Source organism: Eubalaena glacialis, chromosome 15, assembly GCF_028564815.1.
Source record: "Eubalaena glacialis isolate mEubGla1 chromosome 15, mEubGla1.1.hap2.+ XY, whole genome shotgun sequence".
Classification (NCBI taxonomy): Eukaryota; Metazoa; Chordata; class Mammalia; order Artiodactyla; family Balaenidae; genus Eubalaena; species Eubalaena glacialis.
The window spans coordinates 50827266-50845408 of record NC_083730.1 but is presented as its reverse complement, the minus strand read 5'-3'; the positions used below and the strand labels follow the sequence as shown (position 1 = coordinate 50845408).

General features: G+C 44.1%; 1 protein-coding gene across 5 annotated transcripts in view; it reads right to left on the bottom strand.

Moving 5' to 3' along the window:
• Positions 1–18143, bottom strand: part of KCTD1 (potassium channel tetramerization domain containing 1) — a 181530-nt gene that overhangs the window by 9713 nt on the left and 153674 nt on the right. For all 5 annotated transcript variants that reach the window (XM_061168859.1, XM_061168862.1, XM_061168858.1 and 2 more), the window contains exon 3: positions 11240–11384. In XM_061168859.1, the coding sequence (XP_061024842.1) occupies positions 11240–11384 (145 nt within the window). The remainder of the gene's footprint in view (positions 1–11239; positions 11385–18143) is intronic.

Here is an 18143-nt window from a genome sequence, read left to right as displayed (position 1 = left end):
GGCTCCCCACTCTGACTCGCCTCCCAGCATCGTCCTCCACCAGCCCGAGCACCAGAAACGTCACCCTGTAACCATCTTCTGCACAGCTAAGCTCACGCTGGCTGTTCTTTTCATGGCAGGCTCCTTTACATCCTTCCTTCTCTGCTTCCTGACGCCCGCCTCCCGTCTCATCCGAGAACTCCCTGCAGAACAGATTCAGTCTCCACGGCCACTCTCTCCAGAAGTCTCGTCCTCCTTTCCTTCCTCCATCAGGATCATATAATTTTACTGTCTACATTTCACGTTGTTTAGGGTTTATCCTGTTTCCTTTTAGATGTTCTGGCCTTGCGCTCATCTCTTCTGGTATCTCAATCTTTTGAAGTCTTTTTCCCTGAAGACTCAGTTCCTATCTGATGATGCCCGCCTTCCTTTCATTGGCTTTTACAAACTCTAGACGACTCAGCCTCTTGTTCCCAAGGGACGAGGTGGAAATGGGCAGGCGTTTATGGGGCTGCAGCAGGTTTGGCCCCAGTTCTTCTTTTGAAGGAAGTGAATCAAAAGCATCCGTGTCTGCTTTCAGCAAAGCAAGTCCAGAATGTTCTAGTGGCCATTACTCTTCTCTGCTCCCACGCTGATTTTACCTTCTCTCGTTAAGACAGCATCAACCATATCTCTTGCTTAGCCTCATATTTAGTAAAAGATAGGTTATTCACAGACCTATTATCCTGTTTAAATAATTTAAAATCCTAGAATACATATTTTTAAAATAAAAAAAATTTTTTTTTGAGATTTGCAATAATTCTGAGAGGCAGAAAGATCAAGATCTCATTTTACAGGTGAATACACTGGGCTTCCCTGAGACCTTGGAGAGAAGTACACGGAACAGGAAAGTAAATGTGGGTGGACTCCAAAAGGCAGATGGGCCATTTTTCAAAAGCTTATTTCTTGATTAAATATTTGAATTCAGAAGACATTTTCCATACAGGGAGGAAAGTGATATACACAGTGTATTGGTTTCCTACTGCTGCTGTCAGAAATTACCACAAATTTGGCGGTGTAAAACAGCACAAATTTATTCTCTTGCAGTTCTGGAGGTCAGAAGTCTGAAACGGGTCTCACAGAACAAAGACGGGGTATTGGCAGGGCTGCCTTTTTTTCTGGAGGTTCTAGGGCAGAATCAGGTTCCTCGTGTTTTCCAGCTTCCAGGGGCTGCCCACACATTCCTTGGCTCGTGGCTAACCATCACACCACTTCCTTCCTGATATCTTCTCTGACTCTGACCCTCCAGCCTTCCTCTTTCACTTCTAAGGACTCCCGTGGTTCTACTGGGTCCACCTGGGTTATCCTGGATCATCTCCCCATCTCCAAACCCTTAAACTTCATCACATCTGCAAGGTCCCTTTTGCCACGTAAGGTGACATTCACAGGTTCTGGGGATTAGGATGTGGACACCTTTCGGGGCCATTACTCAGCCTACCACACACGGCTTCTAGTTCCACAAAACCGTTGAAAGTCTTATTTCACGCCTAATGTACTTGAAGTTTCACAGGTCCTTCCACTCAAAAGGCAACTCAGCCACTCATTCATTTTAAGACCTGTTTATGTGCAGCAGCCATGCTAGGTACCGTGGGCACAAAGAGGGTTTTTCTACGAGGAATGCATCCAACTCCTCCCCGGAGCTCTAGAAGCTCTTCTCCTACCCACGCTCGGGACAGGGGATCCTGCTCCGGGGTCTCCCGGGCCGTGCTTGGTTCCCCAGAAGGCAGGGTGTGTATGTATCTGGGCACCTGCAAAGAGGAGGCGCCAAGACAATGAGGGGAAATGAAAGGATTTTATATTTTACATTTCAGCGGTAGCATCCATGTAGTAATCAGAAACAAAAACAGATCCTTATAAAACTTTGCTTTAAAAACATTTGTTTTTTAGGGGGAGGTGGGCCATCACAGGTTTTTCAGTGTTTGAGGTTTGGGACCTCTAAGGTTCTTATTTCCCTGGCTCTGTAACCCTCCTTTCCTCCCTCCCTTCCTTCCTTTCAATTTTCTTTTTTTAGAGCAGTTTTGTTCACAGCAAAACTGAGCAGAAGGTAGAGAGGCTTCCCATATACCCCCTCCCCCCACCCATGCACAGCCTCCCCGGCTACCCAGAGCCTCCACCAGACTGGTCCATTTGTTACAATCTATGAACTTACACTGACACATCGTAACCGAAGTCCTCACGTTAGGGTTCGCTCTCGCTGTTGAACATTGTGTGAGTTTGGACAACTGTCTGATGACATGTATCCACCATTATGATATCATACAAGGTAGTTTCACTGCCCTAAAACTCCTCTGTGCTCCGCCTTGTCTGCTCTCCCCGCCCCCAAACCCCTTCCTTTTCTTCAAAGCCCAGGAGGACTGGCCCACTCACTCCTTTTGCCCTGCTACCACTTGGTACTTCTGGCCAGGAGGCTTCTTCCCTGTTCAGCACCATCTGAACACCATCTGCCAGCTCCTCCCGACCACTCCTTTTCCTGGGCCAAGGATGCCCAGCCCTGATGGCTACTGAAGGTAACGCGAGAGGTGGCAAGGTCCCTTCTCTACCCGGCCACTGTCTCCACCCCCCACTCTCTGACTCTCCCAGAGAAAAGCTAAGGTGTCCACAAGTGACAATGACAGGGTGCTGATGGCAGATGCATGTGCATCTGGAAGCCACACCCTGGCGCGGCAAGTCACCGGGTCACGAGGCTGCAGGAGTTAGGGCTCATGTGCAGGTGTGGCGAGGGCCAGGGCTGGGATGCTATCTGACAGGGCGCCGATGGCAGAGCCCAAGGCAGATCCATGTGCATCTGGAAGCCACACCCGGGCGTGTGGCCAGGGCTGGGATGCTATCTGACAGGGCACTGGCGCTGGCTGCTACCTCTGGTTACTGCAGCTTGTCCTGCCTCGGAGGGAGTGTCCTGGGGAGAGGGAGAGAAGTGGGCCTCGGCAGGCGTACCAGGAGCAACGGTCTCTGCAGCAGGGACGCAAACTCTAGGTGGCAGAGCTGAGACCGTGGGCGGGGGCCGACATCCTGAGTGGGCACTCTCTCAGGTGCGAGGGAAGAAGAAACTTCCGGCTGGGGGGGTGGGTCTCCCCAGCTCAGCACTCTGTCTCCTCTGAGAAAGTTCGTTCCTCAGGAATGAGTACCTAGAAGCCATGTCTGTGTTGCTGCAGCTGATTGGCTAAAGCACCAGCATCGGAGCCAACTGGAGCCAATCAGATGGTCTCTCTGTGGAACCAAAAAAGGGGAGAGAGACCCTGGGCATTGCTGGGGCAGAGCCAGGTTAAGGGCAGCATTCTAGAAGCCCACAGACTCCCACAACCGAGGTCGTCAGAGCTGCCCTGGTGTTTCCACCCGAGAGAATGTTCCCACTAATTCTGTGAGGTAAACGAGAATCCTTCCCATAAATCCTTCCTTCCTCTTTTCCTTAAGCTAGGACATTTTGCAGTGTCTGGAGACATTGTTGGTTCTATAACTGGGAGGGGTTGGGTGCTACTGGCATGTAGTGGGTAGAGGCCGGGGATGCTACTCAACATCCGACAATGCACGGGACAGCCCTACCACAACAATCATGTGGCTCAAAATGTTAATACTGTGAGCTGAGAAACTCTGAGCTAGACAGGAATCATTTTTGTTGCAACTACAGGAGCACAGAACGCACCCTGATTGAATGGTCACTCTTAGCATCATTAATGGTGATTCAACCACATGTGTTTGCTAATGTGACGTAATATGAAGTACCCAACATCACTGGAGATGTAGTCTCACCAAAATACTTAACTTAAACCTATCAAGTCTTTAGATACAAGTTGCAGTTTACAGGAAATGAGAGGTTAGAGTAATGAGCTCACATGACAAAGCAACCAGACAAATCCAGATGGTGGGACATTGTGTAGGGCAACTGGCCCGGTCTCTTCAGCAAGTCAGCATCATATAAAAAGGGACTATGCTAGATAATAAAAGGAAGGGACATAACTAGTTTCATCGAGGTCTCAGATCAGATACCAGCTTGGAAAAACCACACAGAAGGGACTTCCCTGGTGGCTCAGTGGATAAGAATCTGCCTGCCAACGCAGGGCACAGGGGTTCAGTCCCTGGTCCGGGAAGAACCCCCATGCCGCAGAGCAACTAAGCCCGTGCGCCGCAACTACGGAGCATGTGCTCTAGAGCCCGCGAGCCGCAACTACTGAGCCCGCGTGTCACAACTACTGCAGCCCACGCGCCTAGAGCCTGTGCTCAACAAGAGAAGCCACCACAATGAGAAGCCCACGCACTGCAACGAAGAGTAGCCCCCGCTCACCACTAGAGAAAGTCCGCACGCAGCAACAAAGACCCAACGCAGCCAAAAATAAAATAAAAAATAAAGAATCCCTGGATCAAAAAAAAAAAAAAAAAAACCCACATAGAAAGGACGTTCTGGGGGTCAACCAGGGAAATCTGAATATGGCTGCGGTATTAGAGGAAATCAAATTTTATTAAAATGGAAAGGTAGAGATATTGTCTGAAATAAGCATAGCAAAAGACCCAGACGCCTATGCACTAAAGTTTTAACATCGGCAATCTCTGAGTGGTGGGAATATACTGTTGAAACTTTTCTTTTTGCTTGTCTATTTTTCCAGATTTCCTACAATGTACATATACTTCTTCTGCAATATTTAAAGGTTATTAGAAATAACTAATAGACTTTTGAACTTAAGCCAGGGAGAGGTAAGCTGGAGGCTGTCTGTTAGCAAATTTTTCTTTATCTAAGAAGGGGAGACATCTATCCAGAGACCACAAAAGATGTTAGCAACGTGGGGGCACTTACCAAAGGGGTTCAGAATAGAAGCCTAGAGAGGGGTAATTTTGTGGTTCCCCATCACAAAAGGAACCAAAGCTCTGGACTCCTGATGTGCTGGGAATTCCAACTGTGTGCATGCGTGTGTATATGGGTGTGTGCACCCACACACGCCCATGCATGCCTGGGAGTGAGCAGAAGATAGAGCAACAGTGAACAAATCAGTATAATTAGGGGTGAGGGGAAATGAAGGGAAGTTTTATTATTATCCGTAATAAAACACGGCAGAGAAGTTCTACAATCACTTTAATCTAGAGAACAGATTCCAACGCCTTTCAGTGGGAATAGCGCACAAGCAGCTGCCACTTAAGTGGTGTTCTGAAGTATGAAATTATCTAAATTGTTAAATGGGTATCTAGCTCAGACGGCACATTTGCAGAACGAGATTTTCAGGGTCGTAGGATGCTGTGATTTCAAGATTTCATGCATTTGCTCAACCCAGCGTTAAATAGCTGGAGAGGGGAGCAGGTCATCAAGGAATGCTCTCCCTGCAAACCCAGTAAGAGAGATTCTCTCCACAAGCCAAATGCCGTGTCCCTTTTCCAAGGTCAGGAGATAAACTCTGCCAAGGAAGAAAGCACTATAGTACTGCTCAGGGACGGGCGGACTGAGCCCATCTGTGTGCGCCCACGTTTGTGATTCGCACAGACTGCGGTGGATGCACTTCCATCGTCACCTGTTCTTTGGCTGCTCTGCCAGGTTCCAGACTCCCTGTAATTTACAGCCTGTCACCCAGAGGTTCTGTGGGAAACATTTCAGGGCCCTGGGATACGTGAGTTTCATCTGACATGCTTTTTGTCTTTTTCCCCAAGTGTGGGCTACAGTTGAAACCTTAGGCAATTAAAGGGTGTGTTCTGTGCTTAGAATTGATGAACAGCAGGTCTTTCAGAGCTCTGGAATCCCAAGGGAGCACCAAAGGTACAGAGAAGCACCCATCCCAATCCTAGCCAGGGGTGGGGGGCTGGGGGTGGTGACTGGGTGAGTCCTCAAGGGACTGTCCTCTGGAATGGGCCACAGCTTATCTCCCATGCAGTGTTTCTCTCCCCAGCATCTAACCTGAATATTCTTGGAGGAAAAATAATGCCTGCCACATTTAAATGTGTTTAAAACACCTAGCTCTGTTTCTGGAACATACTGCAACTAAAAACAAATGGTTATTATCATTTTCTGACTGTAATTCCCCATAAATTGTTTTATATTCCCTGGAGTCTGCATCTCTTTTAATCATGGAAATTATAAATTAATATATTACCCTGACAAGTAGCTTAGGATGATGATATTACATACATACATGTTTTATATTTTCCATTTAGTCCTATATGATTTTAAATGGAAGTGTAGTGCCTACTTATAGTTAGCTTCTGGTCTCCTATGACTCTTTTGACCTTTTTCGGCTGTGTTTAAATTAATTAATACTTAGTAATTATTACGTGTCCAGCACACAACGTCCTCTAGAAAAACATAAAAATGATCCTGTTTGTGAGACTCTTACAAAGTAGTTAAATAGTCAGGATACACATACAAAATATCCAAAGTTCAAATATAAGGAAGTATACGACCAGGTATGAATGAGAATCTGGTTTGAATGTGAGACTCACTTCATTCATTTACTCATCCATCCGTGTATTCATTCACTTATGCCACAGATATTTACATGTTACTACGTGCAGGGCTGCGCTAGTGTGACAGACACTGCTGGCTAGCTTCCCCAATAGCTATTCCCAACCCCTTAGCCTTTGCCCATTTCTCTCACTGTAGAGGCTGAAAAAGAAAAAAATTCACTTTTCAGCTTCCTTTGCAGCTAGGGGAGGCTCAGTTCTAGCCAATGAGATATAAAGAGAACCTGGGAATCTTCTGACAAGGACGAAGTCTTGTGAGTTATAAGCTTTCTGTCCCCTTTTCCTGCCTTGAATGAGGATGTGATGCCTGGAGCTGTGGCAGTCACCTTAAGACCCTGAGGTGACAAGCATGAGGCCAGAACGTCAACACTGAGGGTGACAAAACAAAAAGAGAGAGTCCTGTCCTTGATACCATCACTGAGCAGATACCACTGCCAACAGCCATGGACCTCTGATTTCTTATGTGAGAAAAAAAAATCTCCATTAGTTTAAGGTGCTGTTGATTGGCTATGTCAACACTTGTAGCTGAAAGCATTTGCTAACATACAGCTGGGTACATAGTGCTAAACAACAGAGACAAATAATTACAAATACACTGTGTGTGACCATGGAGAAGAGGGGATACAGGCAAATCTAAGCTAGACTAGGCACACGATGGCTTAGTGATGAATATGATGAGCCCTAAGTGACAAATAAAGGCCAGGGAAAGAGCATCAGACAGACAGAGCGGGCTGCTCTGAAGGGGAACAAGAAGATGGTGTGGCACATGTGTAGGTTAAGAGCCGGGTGAGGTGGGCAGGGGCCTCGTGGGCTCTGACAGGGATGTGCTGCTTTGCTCCATGAACAAGGAATGGGAAACTCCTGCAGAGTTTGAAGCAAGAGCAAGTCACTATACACGATGTTTTTTAAAAGCGTCCCTTGGTGAGGGATGGGGTGGGAGATGGAGGAGGGGGAGAGGGAGGAGGGCATAGCTATAAAAGGGCAACAGGAGGGATCCTGGCCATGATGGAAATGTTCTGTACCTTGACGGTGACAATGCTGACATCCCAGTTGTGAGGTTGTAGTATAATTTTGCAAGATGTTACACTGGAGGGAACTGGGTAACAAAGGATCTCTCCATTATTTCTTACAGCTGCACGAGAATCGACCATGATCTCAAAATAAAAAGTTTAATGGAAAGAAGTGTCTCCTGGTTTCAACATGGAGAGTGGATGAGAAGGGGTAAGGGTGGGAGACGGGACACCAATTATGAAGCGACCCTGAGTCATCCAGAGAGTTGCCGGGCCTTGGACTAGGGAGGGGGGATGAGAGGGGTGAATTGATTCGAGAAGTATCCGGAGGGTGCTCTAGGTAGAGCCACCGATGGATGGATGTGGGAGGGTGGGGCCTGGAGCAGGACGGTGGATTCTGGCATTTTCACTGAGATGGACAGGACGCAAGGGGAGAGGCGCGGGTTTCACGGTGCTGGCGGCGGGGAGGAGGAGGTGGTGGGCCCCGCCGCTCCTGGGTGGGCAGCTCGTTTATGGAGCCAGTGAACTATCCAGGTCAATGTTCTGAGTGGGCGTCTGGAAATGCAATCACCTTCAAATAGAGCTAAAGGTGAAATTTCTCTCCTCCACCCCCTTTCCCACTCCTAGTGCCTTCCTTCTAGGAAAACAACAGAGAGGAAGGAAACCTTGGCTCTCATTCTTTCAGCCCTTTCTCTACTCGCCGGACTTGCTCTCCCAGCCCTAACCCGGGAGCGAACGCCTGCCCCCCGGGGCGCCGGGTCTGATGAGAGGCTGGGGTCCCTGCCGAAGCCCCTGCCCACGCGCAGCAGGCCTCTCCCCCTCCCCCACTCCTTCCTTCCCTTCGGTGCCCAGTGCAGGACTCAGCCCCGCTTCGCATCTCCACGTAGGGCCTCTGCCTGCTTTCTAGAAGACTTCCCTCGGAGCTCCCGATCCGCTGCAGCTGGTGTGCGAAGCGGCCGGCTGTCAACTCTGCGGCTGGGGGTCCTTGCAGCGAGGGGCCCGCTGTCTAAACCCGCCGGCTCGCTCTGCCCTCGTGTCTAAGCAGGTGGGTCCCCAGCTCTAGACTGAGGGCTGGAGCCCGGAGAGTCCCCTGCGGCCACTGCGGAAGATGCTCGCAGATGAATGACGTGGCACGAGGGGAAGGCAGGAAAGGGCAAGTGGAGAGAAGAGCGTATACGTTGAAGAGCATCCTTGAACACCGTCTAGGAAGGAGCCGTATTAGAGACTCGCAATACGTTTTCCTTCCTGAGTTGGAGGAGACCATCCTTGGTAAAGTTGCCGACTTTTGCATTTAGGAGCCACGTTGCACAAACCAACTTCCAATGTCTGTAAACCCTGGAATCCTGCTCAGCACCGTGAGAGGCCCCCGGGAACCCCCAACTGGCTGGGGAGCAGCAGGGGCACAAGAGTTCCTCCGATTCATTCCAGGGCTGCGGGGAACTGCACACACTCGTTGCAGTTATGATTCTCTTATTTTTCTGCCAAATGTATATTGTTTTCATGTAAGAGAAATGTGTACATGATATGACCCTTCTACACTCTCTTTTCCATATGGCTAGTCACCCTTGGCCCTTACCCCACAGGTCAAAGTCCTGAAGGAGAGGAGGGATGAGAGCCCCCCGAACCCCTATTAATTTGGGATCTATTCTTCCAGATCTTTTTCTATCTATTGACACATACATACCCATAATTTTTTACATAAATAGAAACATACTATACATATTCTGCAACTTAATGCTTTCACTGAATAAAATCTTGGTGATTTTTTCCCCCATACATCAACTAATCCATAGTATGAATAGTGTGTAATATTTGTAACCATCTGCCATTGTTGAACATTTGTTAATGGTGTCCAATTTTTACTATTACAAATATAATTATAATAAACATTCTATGTACATATATTTTTGCATATTTATGTGTTACTTCTAGAAGATAAATTAATAGACATGGAATTGCTAAATCAAAACTAAATTAAAACTACCACTAAATTGTCCTCCAAAAATGTTTAATAGTTTTCACTCCCAACCACACTGTATGTTCCCCAATACTATATATTACCAATTTTTTAATCTTTGCCAATCTGATGGATAAAAGGGGGTATCTCATTTAAGTTTTATTTCTTTGATACTAGAGAGATTGAATATCTTTTCAAATGTTTATTGGCAATTTCTATTCTTTTCTTTGAGAAACTTTTGTTTACATTTTTAAATGTTTTCCATTGGATTGTTTGCATGTTTCCTATAGATTTTTAGGCGCTCTTTTATGATGGATATTAATTTTTTGTTGCAAATATTTCAACTAGTCTGACACTTGTCTTTTATTTGTATATGGTGTCTTTAGTTCAACAATTTTTTTCTTTTTTTAAGGATGGCTTCTGGGTAGTAAGTCTTGCTTAAGTAGGCCCTCACTGCCTGAAAATTATACTTTTGGAAATTCCTTTGTATTTTCTTCCAATACTTTTATAGCTTTAATTTTTATGTTTATTCCTGGAATTTTGGTGACCTTATGACAGAGATAGGGCTCTGGCTTTACATTTTTTCCAAAGGTCTTAGTGCCAATTGTCTCACTGCCAATTACTGACTATTCCTTTCTTTTCCCACAGATTTGAAATACCACCTTTATAATATATCAAATTCCTACATACACACACATCTGTCTCCAAACCCTGTTTTCTCCATTGATCTATGTGTACAATTTAGCCCTGTCAGGATCACACTTTCTAATCACTGTAGCGCTATAGTATGTTGTGATGTCTGGTAGGACACATCCACTATTGCCCACCATTACTATCACCACCGAATATTTTTTAGCTCTTCTTAAGCATTCTTTTCTTCTACACAAACTTTATAAATGGGTCATATTTCATTTAAAAAATTTGTGACTTAAATGGGTTTGCACTGAATGTATAAGTTAATTTGGGCATAGCTGACATCTTTACAATATTGAAGCTTCCCAACCAGGAACAGAGGATGTCTCTTCATCTATTCAATTCTTGTTTTAAACTTGTATGTAGAGATTTGCAGTTTTCTTAATCAGGCTTTGCATATTTCTTAAGTTTATTCCTGGGTGTTATAATTTTCATTGTTACTGTTAGTGGTACATTTTCCCATTACATGTTATAATTGGCTTTTGCTCTTCTATTGGTAAGCTATTGATTGTAATATATTGACCCTGAATGTGGATGCTTTAATGAGTTCTTTATTAGTTGTAATAGTATTTAATTGATCCCTTAGAATCTTCTATTTAGAGAAGTATTAACGGTTGCAAAGATAACATTTTTGTATACACCCTTCTAATATTAACACTTTCTATTTGTTCTTGTCTAATTTCATTGCCTGGAGTTGCCAGCACCATGTAGGACTAACTTTAACACTTGTTAGTAACTTTAAAAGGGAACACTTCTAAAATTTTACTGATAAGTATAATTCTTCCTTTAAATTTCTGGGAGAGAAAGTCTTTATTAAGGTAGGGAGGTTTCCTTTTATTCTCTACCTAAGACTTGTCAGAAATAAGCTTTGAATTTAACCAACTTATTTTCAATGTATTCAAATGAGTTGTAATTCTATTCATCACATAAAAGCTGTCCTCTTTTGGCCATGTAAAACTTTAATGACCATATACTCTATTTCATTAAGACAGTATAACCATGTCAGAAACCTCTGATGCCATTAGAGTTGGTGTATGTTAAAAACGTAGAATTGGAAATATTTTTTGGAGCATATCAAAACAAAGCACATATTTATGCTGTTGGTAATTTAATATGAATCCCTCACCTTGAAATCATCAGGAATGAGGAGTTTTGATGTTCGTAGAAAATTCAAGATATATCTGAACATCTGTCCATCTCTGTCAATGAAATAGTGCTGTTTGAGACTGTCCAAAACAATGGGCTCTGTACCATCAAAAAGTCTTCCGATTCTGCGATAGGAAAGAGGGAACAGTGAAGACAATTAGAATCAATTGTTCAGCCGCTAAGACTGAGAGCTACTGTTTTGTGTCACTGTCAAAGGTAGCACTTTTGAAGATGGCAGTCCGGGAAAATCACCCACTAAGTAGTTATGGTTCTCTGAGAAGTACTGGCCCCTGCTTGATAAATATCTCAAGACCAGACAATTCAAAATAGTCTCAGCCTTTCTCAAGTAAATTCTATTATTCAATGTCTTTTACCTGTAAAGAAGATGTTCTGACATGGTGATTATGGCTAAGTGCTGTCACTGTAATGGAAGATCATGTCTTTCCCTCTGTGTTACTTAAAACAACCCTCTCTGCCATTAAAAAAAAAAAAAAAAATATATATATATATATATATATATATATATATTATTGCTCCAAAGTGTCTTTTAAACAGATTCTACAAAAAAAGCAATTTTGTTTTTGAGAAATCTGTTTTCTGAGCTTTCCCTACCCATGAATCCCAAATTTTCTAAAAATAAAGCAATGCCTATATGCTAACATCTACATTTAATTATAAAAAACAATAATTGAGAATATCACTCACCTAAGAGAATATGTTTTCCATTAACAATATGCAGTCTAGTTTCCTAGGTTTCAGCAAAAATCATTTGTAACAGCCAGGAATCATTATAAAATATAAACATTTGACCACCCAAAAAATATGACCTAGTTCTGGAACATAAGTGGCTATGGGTAATTTTTAAAAACAGGAATCTATAATATGTTTTTCCTTTTTACAGTTAACATTTGAAAAGTGTACTACAGTTAAAGCATTTTGTATCCATTATCATTTATCTCTTTAAGGAAGGCTGAATCTATACACTTTAGTATATACTCAGTTAATAGAAAGCAGTCACATCTATAGTATGAACAGGTAGAGTGCTGGCTAATGACAAATAAATATCCTGTATCAGAAAATAGAATTTACACACTTGAAATCTCTTCCTTTGCCAAGAGGTGCATTTGATCTTCATTAGCAGTGTAGGCAGGAAAATGGTTCCATTTTTTAAGAAAAGATTTTGTAGAACTCATAACAAGTCTCTCTCTGATCTGGAACACCACTTTATTGTTTTGATGATGATTTTGATTTGAAGATGATTTTGAAATCATACATTTTCTAATCTTATTGTTGAAATGGGACAGATGTAATGGTAAATCGACAATTCCATCGCTCTTAAAATACAACAAACCAACCAACAAATAGGAAAGCTGCTCCCCTCCCTCCCCAAAAAGAAAGACTTGTGAATTTGTTTCAGTAAAAATCTTTTAAAGATAATTAGGAAACTCATGTCCTACCTGAAGGTAGTAAGCGCAAAGAAGAAAGCAACTAATTAGTCAGATCATATTTTTAAAACTCAGTATATTTTTCTCAACTACTATTTTCATCCAACTTTCCACGAATTGAGGGTGATCATCCAGGGTGTAGATTACAACCATCCTGGGATTCTTCCACCGCATGCTACCTTGTCATTCATTTCTCATAAACACATCAATCAAATGGTAGACTATAGAAAGAAGAGGCAGTGAAACTAAAACACATTTTGTCACGTATTTATACTGTTTCCAGGACAGTTTGGTGCAGGATGGGAAAGAATAAGACTTGTTTGCCTATTATGAAAACATTCTACACTTCACTGTTAATGATAAATTTACAGTTGACAGGGGAAGAAAAGGGAACTATATTTATTAAGTGCTTTCCAGATAACTTACACTCGCCTAAGCACTTTATGTATGCAACAAATCCATTATCCTCCTTTTAAAGATGAAGAAATAGGCTCAAAATGATGAGTAACTTGCCCAACTAGTTAAGTAGCATTGGGGGATTTGGGCACAGTCTATTTGATCTTAAAGGGGCCTCCCTACAATGATTGGAATGAAAAGAATTACCACTACTGAATGAAAGCTTTCGGTCTAGGGTTTTCATTTCTACCTTACATTTGTTCAGCAAAAGTTTTATAATGAAATCCAAGCATGTACACTGATGATTTTTGTGGCCTGAAATAAATTAATATCAAAGATTACAAGTCACTTCACTAATGAGATGAAAAGTAAATATTTTATTCTTAAATAAATCCCAGGCTTTTAATTTTTAAATACTCAATTTCAAAATCTAGACTTGGAAGATCGCCAGCACAGAATGAGTGATTAAATAAATCTTCACGGAGTGAATGGGTAAAGCAGTGACTGAGTGAGGAGGGGAATGGGGCTCCGCCAGTCACTAGCTGTAATCTGGGTGAACCAACTTCTCTGCGTCTCCATTTCTTTTATAAAAGTACCCTTTTTCTCAGGGTTGATGAAAAATACAAAAGGAGTCATGGCACGCTCAAAAAGAACACAGCAAAAGAAGGTACCCCAGGACTTCCCTGGTGGCGCAGTGGTTAAGAATCTGCCTACCAATGCAGGGGACACGGGTTTGAGCCCTGGTGGGCTCTGGGAAGATCCCACATGCCGCGGAGCAACTAAGCCCGGGCGCCACAACTACTGAGCCTGTACTCCAGAGCCCGTGAGCCACAACTACTGAGGTCACGTGCCACAACTACTGAAGCCCACGTGCCTAGAGTCAGTGCTCTGCAACAAAGAGAAGCTACCACAATGAGAAGCCCACGCACTGCAATGAAGAGTAGCCCCCACTCACTGCAACTAGAGAAAGCCCGCGTGCAGCAACGAAGACCCAACACAGCCATAAATAAATAAATAAATAAATAAATAAATAAAATAAAATAAAAAAAGAAGGTACCCCAAAGTAGCAAACGAAAACTACGAAACTACTATGTCTACGAAAACAGTTCTTAGAAGCCTGCGGGCACAGTAGGGTACAGGATTGAAGGAGTAAAAGGAACAATCTTGGCTTAAGTGTACTGATACAGACCTTTCCAAGACAGGAGAAACGTGTCTTGTAAGTGGTTTTTAGGATACCATCAAAACAAAACAAACAAAACCCACCTCCAGCAGACACGGGAAATTGCACATAGTTGCAATCAGAAGCGCCTTCAGATCTGACTTGGATGAAATAGGAAAAGAGGCAAAGGAAAGAGGAGGGAAATCTGAAAGAAGACCCAGCGCGGGGGAGAGGGGGCGGGGTCAGGGAGGTGACTGCGACCTCTGGGCGAGGCAGTGGGAAAAATGGAGTCTGTAGGTGGAATCATTCAAGACGAAAGGGGGTGAGAAGCTGGGAGGAAGGACTGGACTCCCCGCGTTAGATGAGAAACCCTCCGAAGCCCCGGAACCTGCGTTGGCCCGGAACCTTCGCTCCGAGCTTGCGCCAGGCTGGGGAGGGCGCGCTCTGCGGACCAGAAGGTGGGAAGGGCGTGGCCTGAAATCGGTGGGAAAACCCTCCCGCCTTCTGCGCGGGGCGGAAGCAGCTGCAGCTGAGGAGGACGGCGGGATCGGGAAGGAAGAACCCGTGGCCACATGGATGCACGTTCCTGGCTGCGGTGAAAGGCCCCTGGGAGAAGAAAGAGTCCCTGCGTTTGGGTCAACAAATGTTAAAAGTAATAAAAAGAGGCACTGCTGCAGATTTTTGCTAACTTTAAAAAGAGGAGGTTTTGAATTTGTGAAAACAATGCGGAAAGACAGGGTGGTGCCAGTGATCGTAAAATGGGGTCCTGGGTCGGTTTCGAGATTGAATGTGCTGTGGAAAAGCATTGTTTGGCTAAGCAAATAGAGGGGAGCATCGACACAGGCTGTATTTCTTGTGGACATATGAATGGAGTTACAAATCAACTGCAGTAACTTGTAAACTCTGGTGCCTGAAAACTATGTGGAACTGATTACAGTTTACTAACCTTGGAGAACATTCCTGTTTTTCAACTGACCAAGACCAAGCTGGCTCCGGATGATGTATGGCTGCCTTTTTTTTTTTTTTTTTTTTTTTTTAACACTCATTGAACCAAGTGGCAATGCAGGGAAAAACTTCCTTCCACAAGTTTATTTTTTTGACATTTATTTTTTAACATTCTACTTTGGACAGTTTCAAACTTTATGCCAAAGCAGAGAAAATAATATAATGAACCCCCATGTGTCCACCCAGCTTCTAAAGCTATCAATTCTTGTCCAGTCTTGTTTCACCTGTACCTCTATGCCTCCCTCTCCCCCTCTGGAGTTTTTTTTGTTTTTGTTTTAAAACATTTATTTTTATTTATTTGGTTTTGTCGGGTCTTAGTTGCGGCAGGCAGGCTCCTTAGTTGTGGCTTGCCGGCTCCTTAGTTGCAGCACGTGGGCTCCTTAGTTGCGGCTTGCGGGCTCCTTAGTTGTGGCATGCATGTGGGATCTAGTTCCCTGACCAGGGAACGAACCCGGTCCCCTGCATTGGGAGCGCAGAGTCTTATCCACTGCGCCACCAGGGAAGTCCCCCCTCTGGAGTTTTTAAGTAAATTGCAAACATACTATCATTTTTATCTGCAAATATTTCATTAATTAAAAGAATTATAAAGGTTCACTAAAAAAATGCACTAACAGATATTAAAATACATTCCTCTTTTTTGCTTTTTAGTATTAACTCTGTTGACTACTTTTGTTTATGGAGGAAATAATGCAGCCCAAATCTCCAAGGAAATTAAGCTCCTTTTGGTGGAAAGTTAGTCTGCTTCCTCACTGTGGCTCCCCCTCTCCCTGACATTAAAGAATGGTCTTAAATAAAAGAGAATATAGGGATAGGACCTGACTTACCTGGTTTAGTGTGAATCAATCATTAAGAATTTTTTCTTGCGTAGTCATTCATTTAGAGGACCTGGTTTCTCTAATTTACCGTGACTCAGTTCCTTAAGAATTTCTCTTTCCTTTTTTATTGTGTAGTCATTCAGTTATTCATTCATTCTTTCCACCAATATTCACTCAACCTGGCCATGTGAAATACAGGGGACACAGTGGAGAATAAGCCACACTCTTGACTTTTGTGGAATTCAACAGTCTGTGGGGCTGGGAATGCAGATCAAGTGCAGTGTGATTGAGTGTGCCAGTGGGTATGCAGAGTGGGCTATGGGAGTACCCAGGGAAGAAAAAGAAAGTCCACTGGAGAACCTGAATGATATGCAGAAGTTGGCCAAGTACAGGGGTGGGAGGTAAGGTTAGATAAGAAAGGAGAGGGGTAGGGAAGATACAAAGGCTTGAAGCTGGAAAAAACCAGACATGTGATTACTCTCCACTGGGGCCAACTGAAAAATGAGTCTGGGGCAGCAGAAATCAGCAAAAGTCAGATCACAAAGAGCTGTGTAAGCCAGGTCAAGGAGTTTGGATTTGGTTCTGAGGGCGATGGGGACTGATGTCAGGCTATGCTCTCAGCGATGTTAAGGACAAGAGCTCCTGTAGAAGTGAGACAATCAAAACACTTTATCTGAAATCACATCTCCTCACAGATGCAGCTTGTAACTTATCCAAGTCCTGCCTCCTTTGCTTTGCTTTTGACTGTGTCATTTGTATAGAGCAGTGCTTCTTAACCCTGGCTGCACAATGGAATCACCTGGGGACCTTTTAAAAAATACAGATGCCCAGTGCCACATATTCTGATGTAATTATTGGTCGGGCTTGGGACCCAAGCATCTGCATCTCTTAAAAAGCTCCCCAAGGAAGTCTAATGAACAGCTGAGTTGAGAACCAGTGCAAAGGCGGATGAGCAGAGAGACTAAAGAGGAGCAAGTCAACGTCGCCGACTTGAGATGCTCTCAGTTAGTCATTCTGTCACTCTGAACTGTCACAGCACTTTTTCTTAAATAGCCAACCACACTTTTAGAGGTGACAATCTCCAGGATGGCCTAGATCAACGTCCCGTTTTACAAATGGAGAAATGTAATGCTCAAGGATGCACAGCTGGCTAGACAGAGAGCTGGCTGTAAACCCTCCATGCTGCCCCTGGGGGGATGGGCAGAGGACGGTCACATTGAAGCCCATGGGGGACACCCTCCCACGAGTCCACCAAACAGTAGGATGTTACTTTTTTTAAAAATCTGATTTACAGAGTATTTTTCTATTGAATAATTTTGTTTTCAGAAGCACTTGTGGCTTTATACTTTTTCATGTCTACTAACTCAAGTTAGTAGATTGCCAACCAAGTTTCTGTCCTAATATCTTATACCTAAGGAAGATGGTGAATGAGGTAGAGGGCTGGGTGAAGGTGTGTGTGTTTGTGTTGTGCAGTTGCGTGTGTGGGGGTGTGTGTGTGTGAGGTCTGTGTTTGTAGGTGTGGGTACACAAACGAGAGGTGTGTGGGCAGCTGTCACTGCAGTGGAACCTGGACACGGAACAGCAGGGAAGGAAGGAGATGGGGACAGAAAAGTCAGCATTGCAACCAGTGGGTTCCCTTCCCTCCTTTCTGCTGAGATGGGAGAGGAAGGAAACAAAATGGGTGGAAGGGAAGAGAAGTGCTAAGTTGATATCTCAAACTTTTTGAAATGTGAAGGTTCAATATCGTATTCTCTGTTTTTGCATATATATATATATTTAGATTTATTTATATTTTTGGCTGCGTTGGGTCTTCGTTGCTGCGCGCGGGCCTTTCTCTATTTGCGGCGAGCAGGGGCTTCTCTTGTTGCGGAGCACGGGCTCTAGGCGCGCACGCTCTAGGTGCATGCCGCATAGTTGCAGCACGCAGGCTCAGTAGTCGTGGCGCACGGGCTTAGTTGCTCCGTGGCATGTGGGATCTTCCCGGACCAGGGATCGAACCCGTGTCTGCTGCATTGGCAGGCGGATTCCTAACCACTGTGCCACCAGGGAAGTCCAAGCATATAT